Below are 18733 nucleotides of genomic sequence, written 5' to 3' on the forward strand. Positions count from 1 at the left end.
AGCTTCCTAGAATCATTGTGCAGTGGATGTTTTTGTGCTAATATGTCTGTCCTTGGTTGCTTATGTTCCTAGAAGTAGGATTACTAGATCAAATAGTAGGTGTTTTTGAGCAAGGTAGATATTTTTATTGAGGAATTACTAGAACAGGAAGTGGGAAGCAATACAGTTTACTGAAGGCACATGTTTACTTTGTAAACCCTGCTCAGGCTCAGCTGCTCTTTCCCTTCCCATAGCTCTGGTCCCACATTACAGCACTGGCCTTGCCATTTAGTCCTGGATTACAGTAGTTGTTCCATCCATGGAAGATGTGACCCAAGACCCCCTGTGGAGGCCCAGAACCACAGATAGTACTGAACCCTATTTATTTTTTTAAAATTTGTTCTAATTGTTTATACATACAGTAGGAACCCTATTTCTACTGTTTTCTTTCCTATACAACATACATATGAGAAAGTTTATAGATTGTACACAATAAAAGATGAACAACAATAATAAAATAGAACAATTATAACTATATTATAATAAAAGTTATTTAAAACTTACAATTTTTTTTATTTCTGGAACTTTCCATTTAACATTTCCAGACTGCAGTTGACGACAGGTAATAGAAACCATGGAAAGCAAAACCCTCAATGGGGTCAGGGGCAGGGGTGACTGCACTCTCTCCTCCAAAACTTAGTGAGGCTCTTACTTCTATGTAGATAAAAGATAGTGTGGCTTCTTTCAAAAATTTGTGACCTCTATGTTCTAAAATGAATTCTCCAAAAATAAATAAATAAATAAATAAATAAAAATAGCTCCCTCTCTTCTTAAATTCTATCATTTGGGCTGAGGCGGGGGAAGATGTACTGTGGGAATCCCTCAAGGCTGTGGATTAAAGTGTTTTGAAAATATAAGGAGTGGAGTGGCCTCTCCCCATGTACAGGGCCATCTTGCAGGTGAACCACGGCGATGGTGACTCTGTGCTGTGTGGTTCTCATGGTCTGCTGTGGAGACCATGGCTCCTGAGCAGCAGGGCACAGCTGGGGCTGCTGGGTAGCCAGCTCAGCTCCCAGGAAGTCAGCAGAATTCTCAGCTGGTGGCACAAACTCAGCATAAACTCAGTACAGTGTTGAGGCCATGCCTGCATTACCACCAGCGATTTATCAAACGGGTGTTAAGTATTAAATAAACAACAAATAACTAAAATAACATTGAAAATGAATAATAAAATTTCCCTGACAAACATTGAGGTTAAAAAAGTGCTTACGAAATGACCTATTCCCAACACTGTATTACTTCAGTATTACATAAACAATACACTTGCTGTTTTTTATTTTAATTTTATCGTGGTACAATATACTATAAAATTCGCCATTCTAATCATTTTGAGGTGGACAATCCAATGACATTCATTTCATCCCACTCTTGTGCAGTCATCATTGCTATTTCCAAAAATTTTCTCATTTGCAATTTTGAACTGAAATTTACTGCAGTATTTTTTTTTTATCCTTTTTTTCTCTAGCCCATGAAACCACCATGGTCTGGTGGTATTAGTTAAGCAGACGACATAGGGACATGTCTTAATTGCTCTCTACAGATGTGTGCCCCTTTTGCAGTTCTTGTTAAAAGCCTGTGACCTTTGCCAATTACAGGAGTTTTATGTGTCTGTATCAGATGATGCCCGGATGATTGCTGCCCTCAAGGAGCAACTGCCAGAGTTGGAGAAGATTGTCAAGCAAATGTAAGGAAGGGCTTGGTTTTGAGGGTGTGCTTTCAGCAAGTAAGTGCCTGCCTTGCAATCAGAATACCTTCTGAAAGGTCCTTTGCCTGTAAAAAGCTTAAAACTGGTCTTGCAATAGCCACAGTGTTCTGATTTGAGCAGAGGGGTCCAGGACTGAGCAGCAATAAGGCCAGATGAACACAAAGACTATGGTCAGCTGCCTTCTGTGCTAGAAGGCTGCTAAGAAGAAGCCTGAGAAGAAAGAGATCCTCATTTGGAAAGTCCAAGTCAATAAATGTGTATCCCTTAGGTTCAAAGCAGCAATGCCAGCAATAAAATGGTCAGTTGCATTTTAAGAAAGTTTGAGAGCAATTACTTATATGGAAAATTCACTTTCTGCTGCCAAAGCTATTGATGGCAAGTATTTGTGTACAGAAGGTTTTCATACGCTGTTACTTCAGCTGTAAATTACATATTGGAAAATGCACTACAACATAGACTTTGAAAGCTAGAAATGCTGATATGTAACATTAGTTCTGCCCAGGATCTACCTGTGACAAGAGCTGGTGTCTTTGCTGTGTCTCCCATGCTTTGGTATCTTAGTGTTAAAATGAGGGAGACCCATATTGCCTCCCAAAGGTATTTTGTGATTTTATTTTCTAAATATATAAAAGGTAAAGCAATCTAAAATAATAACAATGTATTAAATAATGTGCTTTCTCTACTTCTCGTAGTTCAGAAGATGCAAAGGCTCCACAAAAGAAGGTAAGATGCATCAGTTCAGATTCTCTCATTGTCTGTCCCCTGTAGAATGACAATTCCCCATTATATGACAATGTAGAAAAGTGATATATTTCTGTAAATACAAAATATTCTTGCTTCGTTTCTTAGCTCCACTTGTTTCTCGGATGCCTTTCTTCTGAGTTGCTAGTGTGGGCTGGTCAGTCTCCCTTATGGCACTCTCTATGGTTATTGTTTTTATAGCACAAGGTTCTTTTGCAACAATTCAACACAGGCGATGAGAGGGCCCAGAAGCGCCAACCTGTCCGAGGCTCTGATGAGGGTGAGAATTCTCTTCCAGCTGCTGCTTGTGTAGACTATTTAGAGTCAGATTACGATCTCCTGGAATCATCTCCTTGAACCCACAGAAAAGCTGTTCTTGGAGGTGCCCTTTTGCATGCCAGTTATTTATGTTCTTGAAGTCTGTGCTGAGAGCTAAGGTGCTCGTTCATACTTCCCTGACGGACCCGGCTGCCACCTTCATGAGAAGGAAATGCAGACTATCTCAGGGCTGGGTCATCATGCTGCCTCTGGGACTAGCAGGTGGGAAGGCAACTGGCCCATTGCAGATGCTGGAAGAAAGTGGGACACCAGGGCCCTCATCAGTGGAGGGCTCCTGCCCAGGGAGAGCACTCAGACCCAGAATGCAGCCCTCCAGGAGGTGAAGGTGCTCACATTTGTTGTTTGGTTGTCCAAGATTTCTCCAAAGAATCACAACCATAAATAATAATGATAAGAAAATGTTCAAGTCACCAATGAATCTTATAATCTAGGAGTGCCTCAAAAGAATGACAGGAGCTGGAGTTGCTTCCAGGATTTTTGTGAGCCGTGAGTGCCATATGCCTTCTGCTGTGCTAACTATCATCTGAGCTGTGTGGTCCGGCCCGCAAACAGCAAAGCAGTGAAGCAAAAGAGCAGAATATCAGCATATGCTAATGGCCTCAGGCAAAAACAGTCCAGCTCAAGAGGTGTTAATGCTGGCTCCCCCGCCATGCTGGGTAGCGGTAATCTAATACTCAGCCCGCAACATAGCACTTCCTCTGCTGTGAAAAAGAAAGCCTGGGAGAAGGGCTAACCCAGAACACTGGCCTAAACATACCTCTCTTTTTTTCCCATGACCTATCTGTGGGTTTTTAATAAATATCTGCTGTTTTTTAAATTGGGGTTGGCAGCCATATGTGCTCCTATTCTTAGACCATTAAGGTAAGCAGTTTCAGAAGGGCGAAGGCATAGGCATAGATGTGTACAAATAAATACCACACAGCAAGAGCAGCCAGATGATGCAAATTTGGGAGGACATCTTAACATTTTGCCAAAGTCTATGGTTTTCTGAAGAACTCCCAAGACCTTCCCTAGCATGTGCAAGGCCCTAGGTTCAGTCCCCAGTAATTGCCAAAAATAACCCCATGAAACTCCAAAGATCAATTCACCATATGGTTGACTATCCTTGCAGTTTTATTTAAGGTCTATTGCATGGACCACACCTACACTACCATTCGGGTACCTGTGGCTGCCTCAGTGAAGGAAGTCATCAGTGCAGTTGCGGACAAACTGGGCTCTGGGGAAGGCCTGATCATAGTCAAGATGAGTTCCGGAGGAGGTAACAGCCTTAATTAGTATTTGGTGCTTTTGCAAAATGGTACATTCCACCCAAAGAGAAACCATGTGGCCCGGCACGGTGGTGCATACCTGTAATCCTAGCAGCTCAATAGGGTGAGGCAGGAGGATCGCAAGTTCAAAGTCAGTCTCAGCAAGTGAGGTGCTAAGCAACTCAGTGAGACCCTGTCTCTAAATAAAATACAAAATAGGGCTGGAGATGTGGCTCAGTGGTCGAGTGCCCCTGGGTTTCAATCCTCAGTACCAAAAGAAAAAAGACACCATACATGGCCATTCCAGAGTGACCCAGAAAGATGACTTGGGGCTGTGTGTGCTCCCATGAATAACAAAAATAGTGTAGATAAAGATGGGATGAGTGAGTGCCTAGCGTCCCTTTTCTTATAGGTACCCACTCTAAAGCAGAAAGAGAGGAAGTGATTTATCTGAGCAGCTGAAAGTACAAGCTCTGGTGTGGATGTCAGCTTGGAGTTCTTTCATTATAAACCCTAAAAAAAAAAAAAAGAAAAAGCTGCAGGTTTTGGAGCCCTGTGAAACAGGGGCCCTCATAGGGAATCTAGCTCAGTGAACTGAAGGCTCTAAATTTCTCCAAGCCTGAGGTTAGAGGTGGTCCAAGACTCAAGACTCATTCCCTTCAGCTGATGATGGATGGTTTCCTTGTTAGCCACCCTCCCCGCAGGTTACCATTTCTTTTGTTGTCCTTGATCACTCTATGCTTTCCTAAAATGTCCTGTATTCATCCGTCCTATGTGTACTGGCCACTTAGCATGGCTAAGATGGGACAGAATAGACCTAGCCTGTGTCACTGAGTTGCTCCCATGCCAGGGAGGAGGTGGACAGTAAATAAACAGTGATGCTCCATGCTGGCAGGAGTCTTTGGAATAGTCAGGCATGTGTAGCAAGAGGCCAAAGGGAGGGAAGGGAAGGTTCGATTCCCTAGTAATGATTTTATAACCATGCAGGGCAGGTCCTTCAGGAATAGGGTGAGCCATTTCTACCTTGTACCAAGGTAAATGAGTCCCCTGATGTAGGATTTTAAAACGTATGTTGGATTTCCAAGATCTCCCCTTTCATTTCTGTCCCAGCCACACAGATCCATATGTCTGCCCTTGTTAATCCCATTGTCACATTCTTCCTGTACCTATCCTGGGCTCTTCCTTACCTCCTTGAGGTCTTTACCAGATGTCTCACTGAGACTTCTCTCTTTCCTTGCCTTGCCTGTCTGAAATGTTTATGTCTCTCAACAGGTACTTCCTAGTCCTTCCCGGCTATATTTCGTTCCCTTGTCACTTCTCATCTGTCGTGTTCCTTGTCTGCATCCCCCTCTATGCTGAAGATCTTCCTGGACAGAACTGTTTTTTTCTGCCTTATCTCCTTCTGTATCCCCAGTGCCCAAAGCAGTGTCTGGCATATTGCAAATACTAAATAAATATGTATTTATTAAGAGAACTGATTTTTTAAAAATGTAGCAAGAGGCTTAATCTAGTTAGTGCAAATTGCCCTACAAATTAGGGAATATGTGAAAAAAAATACTAATACATTTTGCAGCTAAAATCATGTGGGGTTTCTGAAACCCTCTAAGTTTTCTAAAAATGATCTTTCCATCTCCTAAGTGCTGGGCATTATTACCATCTAGAAACATAACTTGTTATATAAATGGCCAGTGCAGTTTTTATATATAATCACAGCTGTAGCACAGAACTGGGTGAATTGACCCTCAGATATTTCCACTCCTGTTGTGTGGTCATTTCTGATGGCATCCTGAGTGTCGTGCGGCTGTGTGAAAGCCGTGTCTTTTTTATTCAGTGGGTCCTTTCAGTCTTGAATTTTATGCAGTCGCTCTGCGTGTTCCCGTAATTCACAGAGCTGGCAATTTGTTGGTGTGATTAGGGCAGTGCGGCAATTCTCAGATGTATTTAATAGGCAATCTCATGCTTTTTATGTTCACAGAAAAGGTGGTGCTCAAACCTAATGATGTTTCGGTATTTACGACGCTCACCATTAATGGACGCCTGTTTGCTTGCCCGCGAGAGCAATTCGATTCCCTGGTAGGTGTGGATGGCCTCCTTGGAGCCACATCTGCAATCAGAAAAGCCTGTCTGGAGCTTCATTTTACAGTCACGTTGAACCTGGGTGCTAAAATATCTTGAAGGCTACTTGGTTTGTTCTGTACTGAGGCCTGTTGGGAAAGCCTCAGGTCTTCGCTTGCCATGCACTCAGCTTTAGATTTTCTTTTGGGGAAATTAGCATTACTACAGAGGCAGAGCACAGCTTTCTATACTCTTCATTGTCATTCACTTCATTGAAATGTCCCCAATTTAGATATGAATATAAAATCCTAATATTTAGACCAGGATGGAAATAATCTTTTTAATTTTTTTTATTTGTTCTAATTAGTTATGCATGACAGTAGAATACATTTATGCACTTTGATATATCATTCATAAATGGAGTATAATTTCTCATTTTTCTGATTGTATCTGTTGTACAATCACATTGGTCATGCAATCATAAATGTACATAAGGTAATAATGTCTGTCTCATTCTTCTATCCTTCCTATCCCCATATCCCCCCCTTCACTCCAGTCCACCTAATCTAAAGTAACTCTATTCTTCCCTTGCGCCATCCCGCCTCCTATTGAAGTAGAATCTGCCTATCAGAAGAGACATTCAGCCTTTGGTTTTTTGGAACTGGCTTATTTTGCTTAGCATGATGTTCTCCAGCTCCATCTGTTTATTGGCAAATATCATAATTTCATTCTTCCTTAAAGCTGAGTAATATTCCATCAAATGTATATGCCACATTTTCTTTATCCATTGATCTATTGATGGGCACCTAGACTGGTTCCATAATTTAGCTATTGTGAATTGAGCTGCCATAAACATTAGCCGCATCACTGTAGTATGCTGATTTTAAGTCAGCATACTGGAGGAGTGGGATAGCTGGGTCAAATGGTGGTTCATTCCAAGTTTTCTGAGGAATCTCCATACTGCTTTCCAGAGTGGTTGCTTCAATTTTCAGCCCCACTAGCAATGCATGACATCCTCAATATATCCTTAACAAAATTTATTATTGCCTGTATTCTTTGATGATTGCCATTCTGACTAGAATGAGATGAAATCTTAGAGTAGTTTTGATTTGCATTTCTCTAATTGCTAGAGATGTTGAACATTTTTTCATATATTTGTTGATCAATTGTATTTCTTCTTCTGTGAAGTGTCTGTTCCTTAGCCCATTTATTGATTGGGTTATTTGGTTTTTTGGTGTTAAGTTTTTTGAGATCTTTATCTGTCCCAAAGATTAATGCTTTATCTGAGGTGCATGTGATAAAGATTTTTCTCCCAATCTGTAAGCTCTCTCTTCACATTATTAATTATTTCTTTTGCTGAGAAGAAGCTTTTTAGTTTTAATCCATTCCATTTATTGATTCTTGATTGTACTTCATGCACTTTAGGGGTCTTGTTAAGGAAGTCAGATCCTAGGCTGACATGAAGATTTGGGCCTACTTTTTCTTCTAGTAGGTGTAGGGTCTTTGTTCTAGAACCTAAGTCTTTGATCCTCTTTAGTTGAGTTTCATGCAGAGTGAGGGATAGAGGTTTAATTTCATTTTGTTTCATGTGGCTTTCCATTTTCCCCAGCACCATTTATTGAATAGGCTATCTTTTTGGCACTAAAACAGGCACATCGACCAGTAGTACAGAATAGAAGACACAGAGACAAACTCACACAAATACAGTTATTTCATACTAGACAAGGTGCCAAAAATATTCACTGGAGAAAAGATAGCCTATTCAGCTAATGGGGCTGGGAAAAATGGAAATAACCTTTTTTAAGTGCAAAATATTTGTACTTGTGAGACTTAGATTGCCTCTTAGGGGGATATAGAAATGCATTGTGGCAAAGCCACCTTCCACCTAAGAGAAATGCTCTTTCCTGGAAGCGTTCTCTCTGCCTTGTAAAGGGAATGCCAGAGGCCAGAGCCCTTCTCTGAGTCTCCAAAATGTTTGTTCCCAGCCACACATAACTTTCCATGAATAAAGGATGTGTTCATTTCCATTTATCCTATAAAAATTAGGCATGGGAATGAGTAGCTGCTAAAATATCTTAGAAAGTCGATAGGAACAGTTCAGAGAGTAGAGAAACTAGTTTTCTCAACTTTGGACACACAGAGCTTTCCCCTTTAAGGAAAGGACAACATGAGAGATAAACTGTGTGGAATTTGGGGGAGACAGTTTAACTCCCTAAGTAGTGCACAAACAGGTTTCAAGTTTAACCAAATCAGCTTTCTAGGTAACTAAAGATTCTTGGGCTGGTGGTGTAGTTCAGTGGCAGAGCATTTGCTTAGCATGTGTGAGTTTCTGGGTTCAATCCCCAGCACCAAAAAAGAAAAAAATAATAAATTCCCACCCCTTGGACTTTTAGTGATTATTTTTCCTGATTGGGATCCTGATTTCTGATTTGGGGAGTCATTTTTATAGTGTCATGTGTTTCTTTGGAGAATAACTTCACAAACATGGAATTTATCCTTCCCAGCCCTTAATGACCACTCCACTCTTCCTCAGTCACTAGCACCTGAAGATCAGAATCAGTTCATAGTGCTTTTCCTCTGCATTCATTGCTTTTTAATAAATATCTCCCAGCACTGAGGGTTAGAAAAAAATCTCACAAATGAGTTCCTGGAAATGAAAGCCATAAAAACCTGCTCTGGCTGAAGCCCTATGGAAGGTGCTGTGTGACATGTTTACCACGCAGCACATAGGGGCCTTTCTTGCCAACTGGTTCTTGGCCACAGTGACAAACGACGTGGGGGATAGATAGATGTGTGGACTGTCTCCAGCTCCCTGTGGGGCAGATACTAAACTTTTTAAGCTTCTGTTTATTTGCACACAATCCTGCAGCCTTCCAAGTTCTTAGTCCTTGCTTATTTTCCATTTTAAGGCCTGAGTACTTGAAAGGAATTCACTTTGCAACAAGCATCCTGGACAGGAACTTCTTCCCCGTGGGTGCTCTGCCATTTGCCACACTCACAGTAGTGAACCTTACCGGCCACCCCACCGTAACCATGGAGTTCCTTTTCTGGCTTGCTGAGGTTTTCCTAGGAAGACAGTATTTCTAGGAAGGTCGTGCAGAGGATCACTCTGCAGTATAGTATGTCGTCCGAACCCTTTGATCTATCAACACACACTTATAAAGTGTCTACTTCTGTGCTTGGGGCTGTGCTAGCTTCCATGTCCAACAGGACGAGTGCCCTAGCACTTCTGTCCTTAGGACAGTTAACAGTCAGATGAGGAAGAGGAGACTCACCCATGCAACCTGAAGAGAACAAGTGTTAGTGTTAAACTGTGTTATCTAAAATTAATAAGGGTGCCGGCATTTAGCCTAGTGGTTCAGGGTTTGGACTCTCTCTGGAGTTTTCCTTTCTTGACTTTTTATTTAAGTATAAATGTTAGTACAAAGCAGATTATAATAAATCCCATTATACTGTAATTCAGCTCTACTTTTATCCATTCACTGGTTCCTTATAGTACCAACTATATCATCACAGCCATTGTGGATGATTCTGGCTCTGGGATGGTCTCAAAGACAACTGGGTCAGGTATCTTAAAGAGCTCACAGTGTAACCAGTAGGAAGCTGATGTAGAAAATGTCACCGCAGAACTCTCCACAGATGGTGTGTGAGCACGTGGGGAAGCGAGTGCCCGGTGCAACTTCCTTAGCCACTTCTTTGCTACTGACAATTAACACATCCTTTTGATGTCATAATTTCCTCCTCTGGAAAACAGAAAGATAGCAATGCTTTTTTTCCAATCACTGCTTTTAGCAAAGAAGCATCTCTCAAAAATAGTCGGGGGAGAATGGGAGCTGTCTGTGTGAGGAGTTTTCAGGTGTCTGTGCTGTGTGGACGCTGACAGAAGCTCTGCTGTGCCTCATGTGTAGGAAATTTCCACAGGAATCTCTACCAAAAAAAAAAAAAAAAAGCCCATATTGAGATGCTTCCTATAGTGGACCATCCCAAATGCTCAGGGAAAAGTTTGCTCTTCTGATCCGTCAGAATGGGTCTGCTACATCTTTTAAAGCCCAGCTTCTTTCTCCAAGAACCTTTTCAAGCCACACATTCATTTCAAATATTCAGTAACTTTAAAAGTCTCATTCATGTTCCTCCACCTGTTTCTCTCTGTACCTGGGAGTTGTGTGTGTTTGTATTTCTGTTTCTTTAGATGTGGAAATGAAGCTCAGTAGCTGAGGGTACCCATGTGCCATGCTGCGTTTGCTAGTCAGGACTGAATCTTTTACACTGCAAATTTGATTGATGTTCTCTTAGGCTGTAGCCTTTTAAATGCAGGGACCACCTACCTACTGAGCATTTAATTTTTTTAGTGCCAGAGGGTATTTATAGAATATAGTGTTTATGGTGCTAATGATGAAGATGATGAAACTTATATAATATCAGTACTTCTGACATGAATGTTGAATATACAAATATGGTTAGCATCATATTTGGAAATATTCTTTCACTTTTGTTATTTTGCAATGTATCTATTACCTCTTTCACATATAGATATTAATGCATTATAGGTACATTTCTTTTGTCTCTGTATCCTTTGTCTTACTAAGGAAAAGCCCTTTAGATCATTTCTCACAAAAGAAAAACGAGATAAGTAAGTAGATGGAAATTTTTGACTGAGGGTCTTCCAGAAAGTAGCAGTTTGGTCTGTTGATGTCTAGCCCCGAACAGCACAACCCTGTGAATATCATTCTCAGCCCTGCAAATGCCAGGGGGTAGAGGAATGGGACATCGAAGGTGACCTCAGCTCCCAGCACTCTCCACCTCACTGTCCCCAGGCAGTGTGTTAAAGATGGAGACACAGCAACATGACCAGTCACCAGCAGCAGTAGGGAGCACTGTGGATAAATGTCTGAAGCTGCCATAGCAGATCCTTGTTGTATCAGTTTCAGTGGGAAATAGGAGGGAGAAAGTCTCCCAAAACCTCGTCTATCTTTACTAGGGAAAGGGGAGAGTTTCCAGGAACTTCCCAGACCCAGCAATAAGAGAACCTCTTCAAGTCATCTTTCACTGAATCTTATTTGCCAGGGTTCACATTTTTCAGTCGTGAAATGACTTATAATGATGGTGATGACCATAGAGACGACACCAAAGCAAGTAGCATTAAGAGTAGTGGCATCTTTCTCTTGAGTAAAAATTTCGAGATATTCCTGGAAACATCTCCAGAATCCTTTCCCCTCTAAAAGCCCTGAAAGCATTCAGCATTATGCTCTTGTCCATTTTAAGATTCTGAGATAGTTTTGCACTATTATCCACAGACTCCCTTACCAGAACAAGAAGGTCCAACTGTTGGAACAGTGGGAACTTTTGAACTGATGAGCTCCAAAGATTTAGCCTACCAGATGACAATTTATGATTGGGAACTCTTCAACTGTGTGCATGAGGTACGGTGCCCAAGTGGGGACATTAATAGATGCGGTAGTGACTCTGAATGAAGCCCACTGGCCTTGCTCAACTCTGTGTGTTAATGTGTGTTGCCATATGGAATCCACATGACAGGTTTTTTTTTTTTTTTTGGCCATATTGTGTTTATAAATAATGCCTGTTATAAAGTCTTTAAGTATTGAAGAAAAATTTTTATGGTGCTGTGTTTTGTATGCTGTGTCTTCCTGAGTCTATTAAGCCAGTAACACCTAGTTCATGTTTATGTACTTAACAAGCCTCATGGAAGCCCTTCAGATTTGCAGGACATTTCACATCCCGGTCAGTGATTGGATTCACATTTGCTGACCGATAGAACAAATTGGAGAAGCCAGGCTGGCTGGTGTTTTGATTTAAAAACAAATAAGTGAAATTGTTTTCCTTTCTGTTCTAGCTGGAGCTAATCTATCACACATTTGGAAGGCATAATTTTAAAAAGACCACAGCAAACTTGGATTTGTTCCTGAGGAGGTTTAATGAAATTCAGTTTTGGGTTGTCACTGAGATTTGCCTTTGTTCCCAACTCAGCAAACGTGTTCAGCTCTTAAAAAAATTTATTAAGATCGCAGCCCAGTAAGTATCATTAACTTGGGAAGAGAGCAAAACCTCTGAGCCATGGTTTCATTTGTTTTCTCTTAGACTACACCTTGAAAAAGAAAAGCAGAACATAGGAACTACTTGTGCCCAAGGACCAGCCATTAGGGGTTCACAAATAACTGAATTTTTGTAAAAAAAAAAAAAATTTATAATATTTGACCTCCCTATATAAATTAGCATTGTATAGCACTAATACTGGAGTCAAAAACCATGACCTTTTTTTTTTTTTTCTTTGCTCTGAACTACTCAGAATTTTTTTTTTCTCTCCTTTGGTTCTTCCAAAGTTCCTTTGCACAAAGTCCTTTCAGAGACTCTTGAAGTCAATGTCCAGAATGACACATTTTCACCAGGAGAGGGCAGTGGAGCATGCTGGTACAACAGCACATCCAGCTTAGCTAGAATAAAATCAGTAAAATGCATGAAGGCAAGCTAACCTGGTTCAAGAAAGTCATCTCCATAAACATCAGAAAAAGCGAACATCTTATAAATATTCTATTTAACAGCACTTCGTGGGAAACAATTTATTTACCGCAGGGGCCAGTTAGATTTCTCCCTGACATGAATTTAATCTTCCCTTGCTATTTAGATATGCCTGACAACCTCCTGTTTACTTCCATGTTTTTGGTATCACCACAGTGCTAAAAATAAAAAGCTAAATGTGGCCTGTGGCTGTGAGACTCCTCTCCTTTCTAAAAGCAGAGAGAACGCAGGCACGGGGAGGTTGGGAGGGCAAATGACCCCAGCCAGGCAATTTTCTTGAGCCAAACAGTTGAGATCCCATACAGTGTCTGATTCCCAGGGCTAAACAAAGAAATAAAGGCTGCTCGATATTTTATCGACTGCAGCTTGCCAAATGCCTTTGAATTATTTTGCCAGAAATTTAAGGGTTTGACAAAACACCAGATCCCTTGAATTCAAATTCTGCTATCTCTTATTTGGAAGAACTGGCTGTTTGAAGAAAAAGATTTGGTAAAACGTTGCATATAAATTTCTGGTTCAGAGTGTAACCACACTCCCCAGGAGCATGAACAGCCTCCTTGCAAAGAACAAATGCCTTCACGTGTTTGGAATGAGTGGATTATGGAAACTGTGACAATGTGTGCTTTCCCATCAGGAGGAGCACATTCTCTCTCACCTCAGCCTGGCAGTGTCAAATGCAGCAAGGGGAAGACAGAGTCGGTCTATACCCAAATGTGGGGAGGCAGAAAATTGGGGCTCGATCCTGTTATTTTACAGAGGCAACTTAGAAGAGCCCCTCAAAAAACCCAAGAATCTTTTTTTACATGATTTTGTCTTTATTACCCTGTTTCCTTCTAATTGTGAGTGAGTTAGGTGGACCTGGCCTTCAGTATACATTGGCTCATATTACTTAACTGTTATAAAGCTCTGTCCTGAGCTTGCTGTCCTATAATGGAGCTGTCTGCAGCCCAGTTGGAGAAGATTGTAGACTTTCATCGCTCCAAGGTCTGCTCCAAAAGGAAACTGAGGTGTGGAGAAATCTTTGTGACATACGTTGGGTGATGAAGCTCCTTGGTAACGGAGCAGTCATGACAGGTCTATAGCCCAGCACTGATTCTTTCAAGATCACAGACACAAGACAAAGGCAAATACAATTGATTACACTCTGCTTTCAGCCCTGGTGTCTCCTAAATAACTTTCAGCCCCTGATTTGGAAACCACTGCCTCAGCACCTTGAGACCTTCTGGTCTTCTCATGAAGCAGACGCATTCTAGCTGCTCTGGAATGTTCGTTCCCATTCCCACTCAGACCATTGAAGAATTATTGTTGCTAACTTTCCAAGAAGAAACTGGGTAGCATATGCAATCATTTAACTTGCCTTTTATAAAAATGTTCATCCAAACAGGATCTAACTAGGAAATAGTCAACTTAGATAACCATATTGGTTTGAGGTGAAGGTTTTGTGCTTATTGCAAAATGAATTATTTCCCTTTTCAGGGACCTCATATGAAGAAGCTGGGATTCCTTTTTTTTTTTTTTTTTTTATAATTAAATGAAGTACCTGGGATAGACATCACCATAAGGATTTCTGGACTTGTTCCACATGTTTCCTTCATAAAGGCTAATAGTATCACAAGTACAGATTCAAAATGCTCAACTTCTTTGATGTCAGGAAAACACACAGAAGAAAAAAGTTTACCTGTCATCAATTGTTTAGGTCACTTCTCACATTCACACTTCTGAGACTTATTCCTTTGGGATCAAGCCTCAAAACTTGGTAATTTTCAACACATTAGAAGTATTTTCATGGCAGGTGGAAGCCAGGTGGCTGCAGCATTATGGCTTCTTAGCCCCACTCCAGCTGCCAGGGGAAGGTGTCCACCTTCAGGCTAAAGGTCTGGAAGTCTCCAAGGACATTTTGCTTTTTTGCTTCGTGACCCATGGGATGTTTCCCTCAGGTCCATTGTGGTGTTTAGCAAATTTGAAATTATAACAACCTCAGGGGGGAAGTGTCTTCAAATTACTTCTCAAAACTCCTACCTCAATGGATCAAACCGTCAACTTCCTAAAATGACAGGGAGAAATCCAACAGCAGGACGCAGTTGCCCAAGTGGAACTTACAAAGTGCACCAAATCTATCATTGCTCATTTGCATAAAGGAGTCCTAAGGAATATTGATGACTATCAGAAAATAGAACTCTAGCTTTTTTTATCTCAGTGAAAAGTGGCATTTTACTCAAACTCATCCTTTTTGTTTTTCAGCTGTAAGGAATATAGAAATCTGAATTCCTTTTTTGCCATCGTCATGGGACTAAGTAATGTTGCTGTTAGTCGCTTGGCACTAACATGGGAGGTAAGCTTCAGCTGAGACTCAGCTGTGACTTTTGCCTTAAGAATAAAAACACAAGCTCACCAGTGGACTTTTTTCTAGAAATATCACTCAGTCTGGTATAGCAATGTAAAAGGTGGGACATTTGGAGGGAGATGACTTGTCTCCTTTTTCCAGTTGCATCAGAATGAGAATTTTAAAAGATACTGTCCTTTTCTGGGTGGGAGGGGGCATGAGGGAATCTCAGCTTCCTGATCTACACAATGTAAATAACAATAAGTCCAGTTCATAGATGGAATGAAGGAATACCATTTGCTTGAAGGACTGCAAAGTTTTTTGCAGTAGACTCCATTGTTCTCTGAAATGTCTGCTTATTGCTTTTGTACCAAATCTTACCTATGATTGAAGGAAGACAGGAGATCCATTTTCCCAAGTCATCATTTTGCTGCTGGGAGAAACAGCCTAGAGGCCAACTGCTTAGAGCAGCTAAGTACTAAGTGTCTCTTAACCACCTGGCAGACTTCTCTCTCCGTAGAGGAGCAACAGTTGGCTAGGATTCTCTTTGGGGCAAAAGTTATGCAGGTGTGCCATGAATTTCTATAACGAACAGGATGAGTGGTTTGTTGGTATTTCACTATTCAAGCTCAAAAACATCTACATTTATCATTAGCTTAGTGCTCAAAATGTGCTTGACCTCTTACATATGGCATACAGTTGAAGAAATACTCATCTCCAATAGAACATACACAAAAATAGATTCTTGCTAAAAATAAAAAAAAAGTATGTGAGACACAAAAAAAGAGGGCAAGGAGTCTATAATAGACTCAGTTTGCAATGGTGCTTAAAGACAGCTGTCTGTATCTCTAAATGTTTCCTTTGAAATTATTTTCCTCCTCATTTCCCTCTTGAAACTATTTCTTTCTCTGTCCCTCCTAAATGTTTCCATTGTTTATAGGGCAGGTCCTCACAAGTCCTTCTGTCTTGGGTTTCTCTTAAAATTCCAGGCAGATGCAGCACACAGCAGCTCATGCCCTGAATATAGGAATGAGGGAATTGGTGAGGCCTGCTTGCCACGCAGCTGTATCGTCTTCCAGCTAGCAAAAGGACGGAGTTAGAGCTGCCAACACATCTAAGCGATGAAGCCATTGTGCAACACCCCTGTCTTATAGCCCAAGGCTCTTGGGATCTTTAGAGACCTAGGGTTCCCCTCAGATAGTCTGCTCTCCCCAGCCTGATTCGCCCAACCTGCTTCCAGCTTCTAATCCCTGCAAGGAGTCCAAAGGAGTTGATTGGGAAAAATAAAGAGGCATAAAGCCTCATGGGGGTCCAGAGGCCTGGTGGAAGTGCCGCATAATAGCAGTCAGAGAGTAAGACCATAGCATGTGGGAAACACTAACTGAGTCCCTCTCCTGCTCCAAAAAGAAAAATCAGAGGCCTCTGGGGAGGGTGCAGCCAGCAAAAGAACAGAACTAATTGGCCAGTGCATGGTCGGCAAAAGGAGATAGCTAATTGGCTAGTCCTGTAGTTTCCACCAGGGATAGGAGTACTATGTGTCTCTGAGCTTCTATTTTCATCATTGTATGTCACTGACAAGAGAAGATGAGGCTTTCATCATTCATAAACCTTTCTTTTTAAGGTGAAATGTGATTGTGTAGTCCTATAGGAAGAGCTTTCATTCATGAGCATCTTTGATTTGGGTTTATCTCCCTGTATTTTGTGAGAACATCCCAAGGGCTTCCCAGACAACTCTAGTGCATATCCAATGGCCATGCTAGCAATGTGAGGAGTAGCCCTGCATCCCAAGGAGCTTCAGCACACATGCTGAACAGTTGAAGAACAGCACAGAGTAGAGCTAAGCCACATGGCAAAGGGAAGGGAGGGGGTCACAGCAAACAGCAAAGAGAGTTGAGATGAAGCCAGTGAGATGATCATCTAGAGCCTGGGCTTCATTGACGCTCTGAGCAGGACATACCTTTGTCATGGAGCACTATTCTATACAACGTAGGACGCTTTGCAGTCTCCCTGGCCTCTACCCAACCTATCTCAATAACACTTCTCACCCCAGTTGTGACAACAAAAATTGCAAACGTTACTAAAGGTCCCCTGTGTTGGCAAAATTGCCCCTGTAGAGACACCGCTCTTGAAGCTCAGAGTGTAGATAATAGTATTGAAAATCCACAAAATGTTATATTAGCATGTGTCCTACAGCCTTGGACTCAAAAGCCAGCTAACTAAAGCAATAGAATAAGAATGACAGAGGTCTAACCCAAAATGGACTATATACACAGACATTTGGGTCTAATCAGAAAAGGTTTTTTTGTTTTTTGTTTTTTGTTTTTTGTTTTTGGTACAGGGGATTAAACCCAGAAGTGCTTAACCACTGAGCCACATCCCACCCGTTTTTATATTTTATTGAAAGATAGGTTCTCACTAAGTTGCTTAGGGCCTTGCTAAGAGGCTGACTTTGCACTCATGATCCTCCTGCCTCAGCCTACCGAGTCTCTGGGATCACCAGAATGCACCACTGCACCTGGCAAAAAGGTCTAATTTTAGGAATGTCCCAATCACTCCACCTGGTGATTGGGATATTTAGCACAGATCCCAGCCCCTCTGTGCCTATGAAGTTTTCAGCCCTCTGAGGAGCCCAAGCAAGGTCATCAGGTTTTCTTGAAACCAAACTTAAATAGTGGTACCAGGAAAATGAGTTTGAACTGCATGAAACAAAATAAGATTTTTACAGGTGTTTAAGTGGGAATATAACCAACTGATTTGGACACAAGAGAGGAAGAGGTGAGAGGAACTTTCTGAGGATTGCAGAGGCCTGATTGGTGAATCAGTTTTGAAGGTAGATTTCGCTGGGCAGGGCAGAACTGAGTCAGGAATCTCTGGGCCCAGGATTTATCCATGCTTCCCATCTCACAATGGGGAGCATGTCAGGCTGCTCCATCTTGGTCTGGCCCTGTTCAAAGACAAAAGTCCAGCTTTACTAAAAACCCAGGACCCAAGCAAAGTGGGAGCCAATGAACTAAAAAAGATGATCCAGTGTTGACGTACTGGTTAGATCTGCAGGTGCATAAGTGGTATGAGTCATGTGCCAACCAATAAATAGGAGGAATCAACATGTTTATAGCTATCAAATTTTATAGCAAAGTAGAGAAATCACATGGAAAAAATGTCCATGTGGAAAAGCATAGAGCATAGAAGAGATAAGATAGGAGAGAGATGATGTGAATCCCAGAGGCACTGATGACGATCAGCTGCATGACTTTGGGCCCGTCATCTGAATGGTGGGTCTTAGTTTCTTCCACCTGTAAAACATAGACTTAAGCTATTCAGATGAATATTTACTGAGCACCTTCTAAGTAGCCTGCAGTCTTCTAGGCACTGAGGGACTAGCAGTAAACAAAACTGGTAAAGGCCCTGTAGCTTGCTTGGTAAAGGAGGAGGGCTAAGCAGTTTCTAAAGCTCTTTGGATCCTCATATTCTCTGGTCTAAATTTCTGAGTGTGAGAATCAGGGAGTTTCAAAAAGGGAATGAAGATTCCAGGTCACTTATATGAACCTGGGAAATACAGTCCTCTTTATGAATCATTCAGTTCAGAAAATATTATAGAAGTATGTTGGACACAGTGGTGCATTTCTGTAATCCTAGCAACTCAGGAGGCTAAAGCAGGAGGATTGCAAGTTTGAGACCAGCCTCAGCAACTTAGCAAGGCCCTATGCAACTTAGCGAAACCCTGGCTCAAAAATTAAAAAGGACTGGGAA

The 18733-nt window shown here is 41.5% G+C and overlaps 1 protein-coding gene across 10 annotated transcripts in view; it reads left to right on the forward strand.

Annotated features, from left to right (window-relative positions):
- The window catches only part of Rapgef4 (Rap guanine nucleotide exchange factor 4), a 279641-nt gene that overhangs the window by 244207 nt on the left and 16701 nt on the right, over nucleotides 1–18733 (forward strand). For all 10 annotated transcript variants that reach the window (XM_047543011.1, XM_047543009.1, XM_047543010.1 and 7 more), the window contains 8 exons: nucleotides 1635–1723; nucleotides 2437–2467; nucleotides 2687–2765; nucleotides 3936–4082; nucleotides 6047–6144; nucleotides 11421–11546; nucleotides 11978–12156; nucleotides 14902–14992. In XM_047543011.1, coding sequence (XP_047398967.1) covers nucleotides 1635–1723; nucleotides 2437–2467; nucleotides 2687–2765; nucleotides 3936–4082; nucleotides 6047–6144; nucleotides 11421–11546; nucleotides 11978–12156; nucleotides 14902–14992 — 840 coding nt within the window. The remainder of the gene's footprint in view (nucleotides 1–1634; nucleotides 1724–2436; nucleotides 2468–2686; nucleotides 2766–3935; nucleotides 4083–6046; nucleotides 6145–11420; nucleotides 11547–11977; nucleotides 12157–14901; nucleotides 14993–18733) is intronic.

Source organism: Sciurus carolinensis, chromosome 3 (genome assembly GCF_902686445.1).
Source record: "Sciurus carolinensis chromosome 3, mSciCar1.2, whole genome shotgun sequence".
NCBI classification, from domain to species: Eukaryota; Metazoa; Chordata; class Mammalia; order Rodentia; family Sciuridae; genus Sciurus; species Sciurus carolinensis.